The sequence below is a fragment of the Dipodomys spectabilis genome, unplaced genomic scaffold (assembly GCF_019054845.1).
Source record: "Dipodomys spectabilis isolate Male_0828 unplaced genomic scaffold, ASM1905484v1 ptg000094l, whole genome shotgun sequence".
NCBI classification, from domain to species: Eukaryota; Metazoa; Chordata; class Mammalia; order Rodentia; family Heteromyidae; genus Dipodomys; species Dipodomys spectabilis.
This window is the reverse complement of record NW_024870771.1, coordinates 15,955,237-15,967,611: the sequence shown is the minus strand read 5'-3', so window position 1 is coordinate 15,967,611 and position 12,375 is coordinate 15,955,237. Positions and strand designations below refer to the sequence as shown.

Sequence of the window (12,375 nt, the reverse complement as noted above, 5' to 3'; positions counted from 1 at the left end):
GTTTACTTATATTTTCTTCTGTTTCATGTGATTTTAATGTTATACATAATAAATCATTGCCAAATAGAGTGTCATGAACCTTTGCCTATGTTTTAAGGATTTTATAGTTTTAGTTCTTATATTTGGTCTGTGCTTAATTTTTGCATACAGCTTAAGGCAAAAGTACAGTTTTCTTCTTTTACATATAGATACTTAATTTTTTCAAAACTTTTTGTTGAAAACATATTCTTTCTAGTTTTAGCTTTGTCTTAGTTTTTATACTTTGGATATATACCCAATAGTGGTAGTCATGAAGTAAGTCAAATTTTAGTTTTTTTAGGAGCCTCCATACTGATTCCCATAGTTCATGTACTAGGTTGGGTTCCCACCAACAGTATATGTAGGTTCTTTCCTTTCCCCTAACCCCCACATCCTTGCCAGTATTTTTTTTGTTGTTTTTCTTGGTGAATGCTGTTCTGGTGGGATTGAGATAGAATCTTAGTAAAGTTTTAATTTACATTATCTTTATGGCTAAGGATATTGAGCATTTCTTCATGCATCCATTTTCATTTCTTCTTCAGAGAACTGTGATGAGTTCACTTGTCACTTACTGACGGGTTATTCTCTTGCTCTTTAACTTTTTTTTTTCTTTCTTTTTTTAGTTCTTTGTATATCCTGATACTAGTTCATTATTTGTTGAATAGCTGGTGAAGATTTTTCCTATTCTGTGGATTGCCTTCTGGTTCTAGTAATTATTTCTTTTGCTGTGTATAAACTCTTAATTTGATGTAATCCTATTTGCCAATAATTTTTCTCATTTTCTGGACAAGTGAAGTCCTGTTCAAAAAATAATTACCTGTGCCTACAATATCTAGTGTTTTCCTAAATAGACTTAAAGTATCAGGTGATAGATTAAAAGTATCAACTGTTACTTTGAGTTCTTTGATCCCACTGAAGTTTATTTGTACAGGGTGAGAGATCAGGGTCAATTTTCAGTTCCTGTAAGTGGACAATCAGTTTTCCTAGCACTATTTGTTGAAGAGGCTGTCCTTTCTCCAGTGTGTCTTTTTAGCTCCTTTGTAAAAATTAGATAGCAGTAGTTGTCTGATTTTATTTCTGGGACTTCTGTATTGTTTCATGGTCTCCAGGCTTTATTTTTTTGCTGGTCTTGGGGCCTGAACTCTAGGCCTGAGCTCTGCTCCTCAGCTCTTGAGCTCTGCAACTTGAGCTACAGTGCCACTTCTGGCTTTTTCTGCTTATGTGGTGCTGAGGAATTGAATCCAGGACCTCATGCATGCAAGGCAAGCACTGTACCACTGAGCCACCTTCCCAGTCCCCAGGTTTGTGTTTGTTTATTGAACATTGCTGCACTGCTAATAGGTGTACATGTTAACTATAATTTCCTTCTCATAGATTGTTCCCTAAATTAATGCTAAGTGAAGTCTTATTTTATCACTTACAAGAATGGCCGTTCTTGACAGTTTTCAAACTACATTTATTTGGAAGACCTTTTTCTGTCTTTTCATCCCACACTTTCATTTTTCTTTGTCAATGAGGTGTGTTGTTATTTTTTGTTGGTCCTGAGGCTTGAACTAGGCCTGGGTGCTATCCCTAAACTTGTTTCCTCAAGGCTAGCACTCTACTACTTTGAGCATAGTGCCACTGGTTTTCTGGTGGTTAATTGGAAAAAATAGTCTCAAGGAGTTTCCTGCCTGGGCAGGCTTTGAACTGTAATCCTCAGATCTCAGCCTCCTGTGTAGCTAGGATTACAGGCGTTAGCCACCAGCTCTAAGCAAGATGTGTTTTTTGTAGGCAAAAAAATGTTTGGGTCTTCCTTTTCAATCAAATTGCTGTTCTACGTCTTTCATTTGGAGAGTAAAGGCCATTAACTTTCAGCTTTATTACTGCCTTGTTTCTAGTAATTTTGTTGGTTTGTTATTTGTTTTTTTCCTATTCCTGTTTCGCAAGTCTTATATTAGTATTTATTCGTTCTTACATTTTCTTGCTTTTCATTTTCTTTTTCTATGGGTAAGAATCCTTTTAAGTATATTTTGCGGTGCTGGAAGTATTTCTCCATCAATTAAGAAAGTTTGTTTTGGGGCTGGGAAGGTGGCTCAGTGGTAGAGCACTTGCCTTGCATGCCTGAGGCCCTGGGTTCGACTCCCCAGCAACACATAAGCAAAAAGAAAAAAGCCTGAAGTGGCGCTGTGGCTCAAGTGGTAGAGTGCTAGCCTTGAGCTGAAGAGCTGAGGGACAGCGCCCAGGCCCAGAGTTCAGGCCCCATGACCGGACCCCCCCCCCCAAAAAAAAAAAAAAGGTTTGTTTTATTTGATACACTAATCTAGGTTATTGATCATTTTCAGGGCTTGAATTATGTCCTTCCATGCACTCTTTGCATTTTGTTTGTCTTGAAAAAAATCTGCTGTTCATGGGCTTCTGATTGTAGGTTACTTGTCTCTTTTGTGGCTTTCAGTATCCTATATCCTACTTTAGTGTTTTAACTATAATGTGTTTAAGAGATTTCTTTGAGCTTTCCTATTTAATGGTGTTCTGTAAGCCTCTTCCACACAAGTAACTCTCTCTCAAGGTTGGGGAAATTTTCTGGTATTACTTTGTTAAATAGATTCTCAGTGAATTTAGTTTGTATTTCTTCTCCCTGCCTTATGCTCATGAGTTATAACGTTTGATCTTTTGATGGAGTTTGGGAAGTCTTGTAAGTTCTATTTGTAGCTTCTAAATATATTTTCAGTGTCTTTGGCTGTTTGATCTCACTTATGTGCTTTATCTTCAACCTCTGATACTCTGTCTTCAGGTTTTTTTCTGTTAGCTAGGCTTTCTCTTGAGTTTTTGTTTTTTTTTTTAAATTTGGGCTAGCAGACTCTTCAGGGATTTCAATTTGATATTTTATTTAAGATAGCGGTATCTTTATTAATTTTCTCTTTTATATCCTTCATTATCTCCTATATTTAATTCACTTGTTTATATTCTCTAATTGTTTGTATTCCCTTGTTTGATTCCTCCTTAAATTCATTCAGATGTTTAAATGTGTCTTTTTTACTTGCACAAATCACTCTACTTTCTCTTTTTTTTTTGTACTCTTGCCATATGAGTAATATTATTATAAGCCCAAAGCACAGCTTTTAAGTAGTATTGTTTTATCAAATTAAGTAGGAGAAAAAGACAGTGAGGGGACTAGAAGAGTGGTATAATAGTAGAGTGTGTGCTTAGCAGGCCCTCCCTCCTTCTCCCACACACACACAAAAGAAAAAGAAAAAAGAAAGTGACAAACTCAAAACAGTATTGCTGTCTATATTTAGTCATATAAATACTCTTACAGATTCTCTTTTTCTTTCTGTGGATTTGAGTAAGTACTTTAATCTTAGCTTTTAGTATTTTTGTTCCTAGAGCAGACGTGCTATGGGAAACTTTTGTTATTATTTCAGGGAATATTTTAAATTTAATGGTTTTTGCAGAGTTGAACCCAAGGCCTTGGGCATGTGAGGCAAATGCTCTACCACTGAGCCATACCCTGCCCCCCAACCCCTTATTTTTTTTTTAACATTTTTTTTCTCCATTCTCAGTTCTCTTTGATAGTCTTTTTTTTTTTTTTTTACTTTCAATAAGCCATCAAATTGCTTTAATTATTTTCTCTATCTTTCAATCTTTTTTTTTTTTTTTTGACGGTCGTGGGGCTTGAACTCTGGGCCTGGGCACTGCACCTGCACTCTTCAGCTCAAGGCGAGCGCTCTACCACTTGAGCCACAGCACCACTTCCTATTTTCTCTATCTTACTAACATATATTGGTTGTATAAAGTAATGGGTTTATTATGACATTTCTTTGCATGCATATAATGTACTTTGGTCATATTCATTTCTCCATTACTTTTGTGTCTCTCCTCTCCATTCATATCTCTAATTGCCCCCCTTTTACTTTTATGTCCTTTCCTCCCTTCACATACAAGAGAAAATGTGATATTTATCTCTGAGGTTAGTTCATTTTGCTTAATATATGATCTCCAGTTCCATCCGTTTTCTTGTAGACATAATTTCATTCTTTGGCTGAAAAAAAATTCTGTTTGTGTATTTCAGTCTTCTTAACCATTCTTCCATAACAGCTATTGTGAGTATTGCTTCAATAAACATGAGTGTTCGGATATATGTATATTAAGCTGACTTTCTTTTGCATATATATTGCATACATATATATATATACATACATATGTATGCACATATATATATATGCATATATATGTATCTCCAGAAATGACACAGTTAAAATTATATGGTAAGTTTATTTTTTTAATTTTTTGAGGAATCTCCATGCTGATTTGCACAGGACGGCACTAATTTAAATTTCACCCCACAGTGTATAAGGATTCCTTCCCCCCACTCTTTCTTCAGCAGTGTTTTTGTTTTCTTGATGATAGCCATTTTGACGAGTGAGTTGAAGTTTCTGAGGTTTGATTAGCATTTCTCTGATTATCTCACTGCCTTCTGGCCTCCATGCTTCCTGATTAGATATTGCCTCTTACTGTTACTGATGTTTAGTTGTAAGTGATGAGTCATTTTTCTCTGGCCCAAGAGTTTGTTTTCTTGGTTTTCAGCATTTTGACGAAGATACATCTATAAGTAAATCTTTTAGATTTTATCCCAGTTTGAGATCATTTAGCTTTTTCCACATGTAGATTAATTTTTCTAAACCAAATATGAGTTTCTTCAAGTATTCTGTCATCCTTTTCTGTATATTGTCTTTCTGGCTTTGCTATTATGGTATATTTGATAGTGTCTCTTAAGCCTTTTTTTTTTTTCTTGTTTCTGAGACTAGCTGTGGTGCTGTCTGCTTTGCTGTTGAGCCCATTCATTGAGTTTTCATTTAAAATGTTTGTGTTCAGCTACAGTATTCTGAACTGATTAAAAAATATATCCTTATTTATGTTAAGTTTGATGTGATACTGTTCTCATGCTTTGTTTTTGAACATATTCATAGTACCTGATTTTGAGTCTTCATTTAGGGTGTTCAATGTGGGTATCCTTAGGGCAGTTTCTTTTCAATCCTTTTTATTCCCCTTTGTGTTCCTGCTTTGCTGGTTCTTTTATTGTCACTGTTTTTGTTGCCACTATCTAGAGACCTTCCTGAAATAATTTTATAAAGTTGGTATTGTATGCCATGTGTAGACCCCCATTATCTTTGTTCAGTTAACTTAGTTCTCAACTAATGATTGAACAGATGCTTCCTTAAATAATACTTTAAAGGAGTATGTTTTCTAGTATTTCTTACAGGTGGTGTTAGTGTTTATTTATTTTATAGAACTGATTTCATTTCCTGACTTTGCAGGAATGACTCAATGTTCAGTGGTAGGTAAGAGATGGGGATCTTTTCAGCTTTTCCCTGGGGACTTACTTGCTGATGGCCTTGTGAATTCCTAGGAATATGTTGAAATTTTGTGTGTGTGTGTGTGTGTGTGTGTGTGTGTGTGTGTGTGTGTCCCCTTCTGAATTCACAGGAATATATTGGAACTGGGGGGGAGGGGGCAGTGCGTGCCCCTGTGCCAGTCCTGGAGCTTGAATTCAGGGCCTTGGGTACTCTCCCAGAGCTTTGTTGCTCAAGTCTAGTGTGCTACCATTTGAGCTACAGCTCCACTTTTGGCTTTTTGGTAGGTAATTGGAGATAAGAGTCTCATTTATCACTTTTCTGCCCAGGCTAGCAGTAAAGTAGGATTATAGGCGTGAGTCCCCAGTGCTCAACAATATGTTGGAATTTTTTTATTTTTTATTTTTTGTCGGTTGTGGGGCCTGAACTCTGGGCCTAGGCACTGTCCCTCAGCTTTTCAGCTCAAGGCTAGCACTCTACCACTTGAGCCACAGTGCTACTTCCAGCTTTTTCTGCTTATGTGGTGCTGAAGAATTGAAGCAAGGGTCTCATGCATGCAAGGCAAGCACTCTACCACTGAGCCACTTTCCCAGCCTTTGTTGGAACTTTTAAAAGTCCTTTATGGACATCTTATTGTAGTGATCGTCTTTTTTATTCCAACTATTATTGTTCTGGCTGCTGTAATATTGAATAATTACTATTGATATTCTTTTTTTTTTTTTTTTTTTTTTTGCGTTCACGAGGCCTGAACTCTGGGCCTGGGCGTTGTCTCTCAGCTCTTCAGCTCAAGGCTAGCTCTCTACCACTTGGGCCATAGTGCCGCTTCCAGCTTTTTCTGCTTATGTGGTGCTGAGGAATCGAACCCAGGGCCTCATGCATGCAAGGCAAGCGCTCTACCACTGAGCCATCTTCCCAGCCCTATTGATATTCTTTTGATAAAAGGTTATTTTCACTTAAACATGTTCTGTGTCAGGTAAAGTAGGAATGTTGTTCAAGTAGGAGTTTCTAGGTAGCTGTTAAAATAGTAAAAATAATGATAGTCCTCCAGACTTGGGTCTTTGCAGAGAGCATCATAGGCTTTCTGTAGCCATCATAATTTCTAGTTTGTTGATCTCCAAAGCCATCACATACTTGGGAGTAAGGGATAGGTCACATTAAAGGGCCACAAACCTCATTGTCCTTACTGAATGAGATTCAGCTGTTTACCTTGAATTTTTAAAAGTTCTTCAGTGTTGTAGTCTTTTGTTAATTTCCAGAGTTTAGTGTTCATTTTGACAATTACCTATATTATTTTTACTCTTACAATTTTAGTTCTTACATGACTAGGATTGTAGGCATGAGATTATGAGCAAATGTCACTAGGCCAACAATCTCTGTTGAGGTAGTCCAGTGACCTTTTTTTTACTTTTTGATCCTGTCTGTTCTGGAATCTCAATCCTTCAACTCTCAGCCTCTCATGTAGTTGAGAGACAGGGACATGCCATTGCACCTACCTACTGTGATCCTCCTGATCTCTACTTCCCATGTAGCTAGAGTTACAGATGTGAACTGCTGGCTTTGGCTCAGCTTCATTGTCTTTTTTTCCCCATCTGTGTGTAAGTGTATATATGCATGTACATATGTATGTGCATATGTGTATTCTAGGGCTTGAACTCAGGGCCTGGGCACTGTCACTGAACATTTTTGCTCAAGACTAGTATCCTCTCAGTTGAACCACGTATCTACTTGTGGCTTTTTTTGGTGGTTATTTGGAGATAAATCTCAAGGACTTTCCTGGTGAAGCTGCCTTTAAACCACGATCCTCAGATTTCAACCTCCTGAGAAGCTAGGTTGCAGGTTGCAGATTCCCTGCAGTTTCATGTTGTGTGTGTGAATGTGCACATGCACACATGCACCTGGGCACTGTTCCTGAACTTTTTTGCTTTAGTGCCCCCCTCCCCCCACAGCTCCAGTTGTGGTTTTGTGGAGATAATTAATTGGAGATAAGAGTCTTATTGACTTTCCTGCCTAGACTGGCTCTTAGCCACCTGAGTAGTTAGAATTATAGGCATGAGCCACCAGCATCCTGCAGCTTTATTGTCTTTTAATAGATAATACTGATACCAGAATGATTTCTGTTCTTGAAAGGCAATCTGATTTTTCCCTTCTTAGGTTAAAAATTCTAAAGAAAAGATTAGTAACCTTAAGGTTTCTAGTTATTTTGTTTTATTTCTCAAGATTAGTAAGAGTAAGCGATAAGATAAACACTGATGCCTCACACTTGTAGTCTAACTTCTGAAAATGGGAGAATCACCATTCAAAGACAGCCTGTACAGAAAAGTTTCAGAGACCCCTTCTGACTCCATAGCTGGATGTAGTAGTGGTATATAAGTTTTGTGGGAGGCTAACATTAGGAAGATGACGTATTTCCTCCATGTATCCCCAAAATGTTTTAAAGAAAGGAAGGGCTGGCTGAAGTTAAGTAATCTTCCCTCCTGTTGACATTATGCAGTGTTTTTAGATACTTAGATCAGTGAGTAATATCCAACTTCCTGAGGTGGTATATTCCCTCACTTTTAAACTCTTAACTTTATGTAATTTTGAATTGGAATAGGACTTCCTGAAAATTTTGTGTATTTGTTCTATTTAATGAATCAGTTAAAAATAAACCTCAGGGCTGTTTGTTGTTATAGTTTTGGTGATGAACTGTATATACTTATTTTATGCTTATAATTCTTATCCTGTGTTTCCACATTTATAACTATTTTCTTCATAAATTTTAATTTAGTATGTAACAACTTTTAAACTATACTATATATTCCACTATTCATTTATTTAGTGAAGTGTCCTTTTTTCAAAAAAACTTAGATCTTGTGTGGACAGTAATGACCTCACGTTTCCGATTGCCTGCTGGCAGAACCTACAATGTACGAGCATCAGAGTTGGCCCGAGACAGACAGCATACAGAGGTTGTTTGCAACATCCTTCTTCTGGATAATACTGTACAAGCTTTCAGAGTTAATGTAAGTATCTTCTCCTCTTCTGTTTCTGTTCCTCCTAATCACCTCTGGATATTAATCTAGATTTATTTTAAAAGCAAAAACATTAAGTTGTAATACATTTTGAAAAGTCTTATTTAATTAAGAAAATGTTTTTAGCTGGGCTCTGGTAGCACATGCCTGTTAATCCTCTCAAGGAGGCTGAGATCTAGAGTACCATGTTTTGAAATCAGCCTGTAGAGAAAAGCTTTGATACTCTCCAAAATAACCAGCAAAAAGCAAAATTTGTGGATTAGTGCAACAGATCAGTAGTCTGTGGGTGGTTTTTATAAGTGCACTAGAGGAGCGTGCCTGAAAGGAATTTGTTCCCTTAAGTAATTTATACTTTTCTATTGTAATCTTGTACATCAGTCAGCAAAACTTTTTCTAAACAAAGATGACAGCTCTTATTTTAGTAGTATCTGAAATATTTATTCAACAAATGTTTGTTCATCCTGTTTGTGTCTAGCTCCGTTTGCTCCTTGTTACTTCTGAGTTTCACATATGTGATTTGTTAATAGTAATGGTCATTTTGATTGCAGTACATTGCCCTTTCATATAAACATACCAGTTTTTCCACTTGCTTACCAGTTTGCTTTTTCAATTTACTGTTGATATATATTTGGATTGTTAACACAATGGGCAGCTATGAATAATAGCTTTGTGAACATTCTTGTAAATGTCTTGATAAATACATAAGGATGTATACCCTCTTTTTATTTTATAATTTTAAACCTGTAGAAAGAGTGAAAGAGTTGGGCACCAGTACCTTACACCTATAATCTTAGCTACGCAGGAGGCTGAGAATCTCGGGTCAAAGCCAGCGGAAGCAGGAATGTCCATGAGACTCTTAACTCCAATTAACCACCAGAAAACCAGAAGTGGTATTGTGGCTCAAGTGGTAGAGTGCTAGCCTGGAGCTGAAGAGCACAGGGACAATACCCAGGCCCAGAGTTCAAGACCCATGACCATAAAAAAAAAAAAAAAAAGTAAAGAAAGAGTGAAATAATCTAATATAATGAATATTTATCTCCTCTTTTTCTAGATTGATCTGATGTTAACATTTCATATATATACTTTATTTTCTTTTCTGAAAGCAAGTAGCAGACTTGCAAATAGCAGGACCCATAAGTACTTAAGCATCTTAAGAATTTTCTAAATTAACACAGTATCATTATAAAATTCTCTTCGCAGATCGCATTAGCACATTATCCCCAAATTTATTAGGAAAATACTGGTATCTAATATGTCCATATTAAAACTCAAACTCCTAAATTATAAGCCTCAACTATATTATTATCATCACTTCCCTGCTATATATATTCATGAGTATTTCTCTACTTTGAAAATTTTAAGTAAAATAATAATTATTTATTAGTTTGTTAAGTTTAGACTTTTGTATATATTTATTTTTTTTTGAGTCCAGTCATGAGGCCTGAACTCTGGGCCTGGGTGCTGTCCCTCAGCTCTTCAGCTCAAGGCTACCTCTCTACCACTTGAGCCATAGTGCCACTTCCGGCTTTTTTCTTTTTGCTTATGTGGTGCTGAGGAATCGAACCCAGGGCCTCAGGCATGCAAGGCAAGCGCTCTACCACTGAGCCACCTTCCCAGCCCTGTATATATTTCTGTATAGCATGGTCATTGTTACTTTCAAATTCCAAACCGTTTCATTTTGAAAAAGGCTTCAGCATAATAAAATTTGCATTCATAAGAGTAACTCTAAGGAGATTTTCTAACAGTTCATCATGCTTTCCTAAAATGTTAAACTTTTGGACAGGTGCTGCTAGTCCACGCCTATAATACTAGTTACTCAGGAACTTGAGTTCTGAGGATCATGGTTTCAAATTCAGCCTGGGCAGGAAAGTCTGTGAGACTAGATCTCCAATAAATTATGAAAACGCCAGAAGTAGAGCCATGGTTCAAGTGGTAGAGAGCTAGCCTTGAGCAAAAGAAGCTTGGGGACAGCACCCAGAAACTAAGTTCAAGCCCTAGGACTGGCAAAATAATAATAATAATAATAATAAGTCTTTCAATTTAGTATTTCATTATTTATAAATAGACATGAAATGAAGGGAATTCTGCTTCATAAAAATTTCTGACTAAGGGCTGGGAAGGTGGCTCAGTGGTAGAGTGCTTGCCTTGCATGCATGAGGCCCTGGGTTCGATTCCTCAGCACCACATAAGCAAAAAGAAAAAAAGCCGGAAGTGGCGCTATGGCTCAAGTGGTAGAGCACTAGCCTTGAGCTGAAGAGCTGAGGGACAGCGCCCAGGCCCAGAGTTCAGGCCCCATGACCGGACCCAAAAAAAAAAAATTTCTGGCTAATAGAAACTCATAAGCCAGGCACCAGTAGCTCATGCTCATAATCCGAGCTACTTAGGAGGCTGAGGTCTGAGGATTGCCATTCAGAGCCACCCCAGGCAGGACAGTATATGAGACTTCATATCTCCAATTAAGCCACTGCCCACCCAACACCCCCCCAAAAAAAAAAGTTGGCATTGAAGCTGTGGCTCAAGTGGTAGAGTACTAGCTAGCTCTTTAGCAAAAAAAAAAAAAAAAAAAAAACACCCTCTGGGACATTGCCTAGGCCCTAAGTTCAACTCCTAGGAATAGCACAAAAAGAAAAACAAAAAAAAGAAGAAAAGAAAGAAAAGAAACTTGTATCAGATGGTTGATTTTAAAAAATTAACCTTTTTTTTCCTCCCTGTTTAACTCATTAGAAATCTTTGGGAGGGGTTATAAACTTAATTCCTATGTTAGGTATTAGTTCACATTTAGTTTTTATTACACTTCTGTATCTCAAAATATTTTAAAAGGAATTGTTATGTTTTCTATCTCATGTAATTTTTCTCTTATACTTTAGTTGACAATAGTATATTTATTTAAGTTACATATGTTTTATATAGGCATATACACTTAACAGCTAGTCCTAATAGATATGATTACATTTTTCAAAATTGGCTTTACTTTGGTGTTCTTATTTAACCTGTGTGACGTGGAAAGGTTGAGGAATACCACCTGCTCCAGGTACTATTATCACTGTATAAGAAATCACCCCAAAACTTCATGACATAAAGTAACCATTTGCTATGCTCAGGGACTCTGTTATTGAAGGATTTACACAGAAACATCTTGTATCTGCTCTTTTCTATGTCAGAGCTTAACTGGAAGACTTCAAAGGCTGGAGGTTATAATTACTTGAAAGCATGTTCAGTCATGTGGGCATTACCTGAAACCTCACAGATCTTTCTGTGTACCCTGAACTTCTTCATAGTACAATGACTAATTTCTTTTTTTTTTTTTTTTTTTTTTTGTCGGTTGGGGGGCTTGAACTCTGGGCCTGGGCGCTGTCCCTCAGCTCTTCAGCTCAAGGCGAGCGCTCTACCACTTGAGCTACAGCGCCACTTCCGGTTTTCTGGTGGTTTATTGGAGATAGGAGTCTCACGGTCTCTCCTGCCCGGGCTGGCTTTGAACCGCGATCCTCAGATCTCAGCCTCCTGAGTAGCTAGGATTACAGGCGTGAGCCACCAGCGCCTGGCCAATGACTAATTTCTAAGAGGGAACATTCTTAGAAAAGAGGGAGATAATACTGCTTTTTCTGATCTGGCTCTAGAGTCATATAATGTTATTCTATTGTTACCAAATTCTGCTTGGTAAGGTTATTAAAGTCACTCAGAGTCCAGAAAAGGTAAGTAGGCTTTCCTTTGATAAATAGTGTCAAGGTTCTGGAATATCATGGTAGATCAAAAAACTACCATGGGGGCTGGGAAGGTGGCTCAATGGTAGAGTGCTTGCCTTGCATGCTTGAGGCCCTGGGTTCGATTCCTCAGCACCACATAAGCAAAAAGAAAAAAGCCAGAAGTGGCGCTGTGGCTCAAGTGGCAGAGCGCTAGCCTTGAGCTGAAGAGCTGAGGGACAGCACCCAGGCCCAGAGTTCAGGCCCCACGACCAGACCCAAAAAAAAAAAAAAAAAAAAAACTACCATGGATTTATTGAGAAAATGCAGTTT

General features: G+C 37.5%; 1 protein-coding gene across 2 annotated transcripts in view; it reads left to right on the top strand.

Moving 5' to 3' along the window:
- The window catches only part of Ptpn4 (protein tyrosine phosphatase non-receptor type 4), a 150,227-nt gene that overhangs the window by 28,631 nt on the left and 109,221 nt on the right, over positions 1–12,375 (top strand). For both annotated transcript variants that reach the window (XM_042685237.1, XM_042685236.1), the window contains exon 2: positions 8,199–8,353. In XM_042685237.1, the coding sequence (XP_042541171.1) occupies positions 8,216–8,353 (138 nt within the window). In that variant the 5' untranslated portion in view covers positions 8,199–8,215. The remainder of the gene's footprint in view (positions 1–8,198; positions 8,354–12,375) is intronic.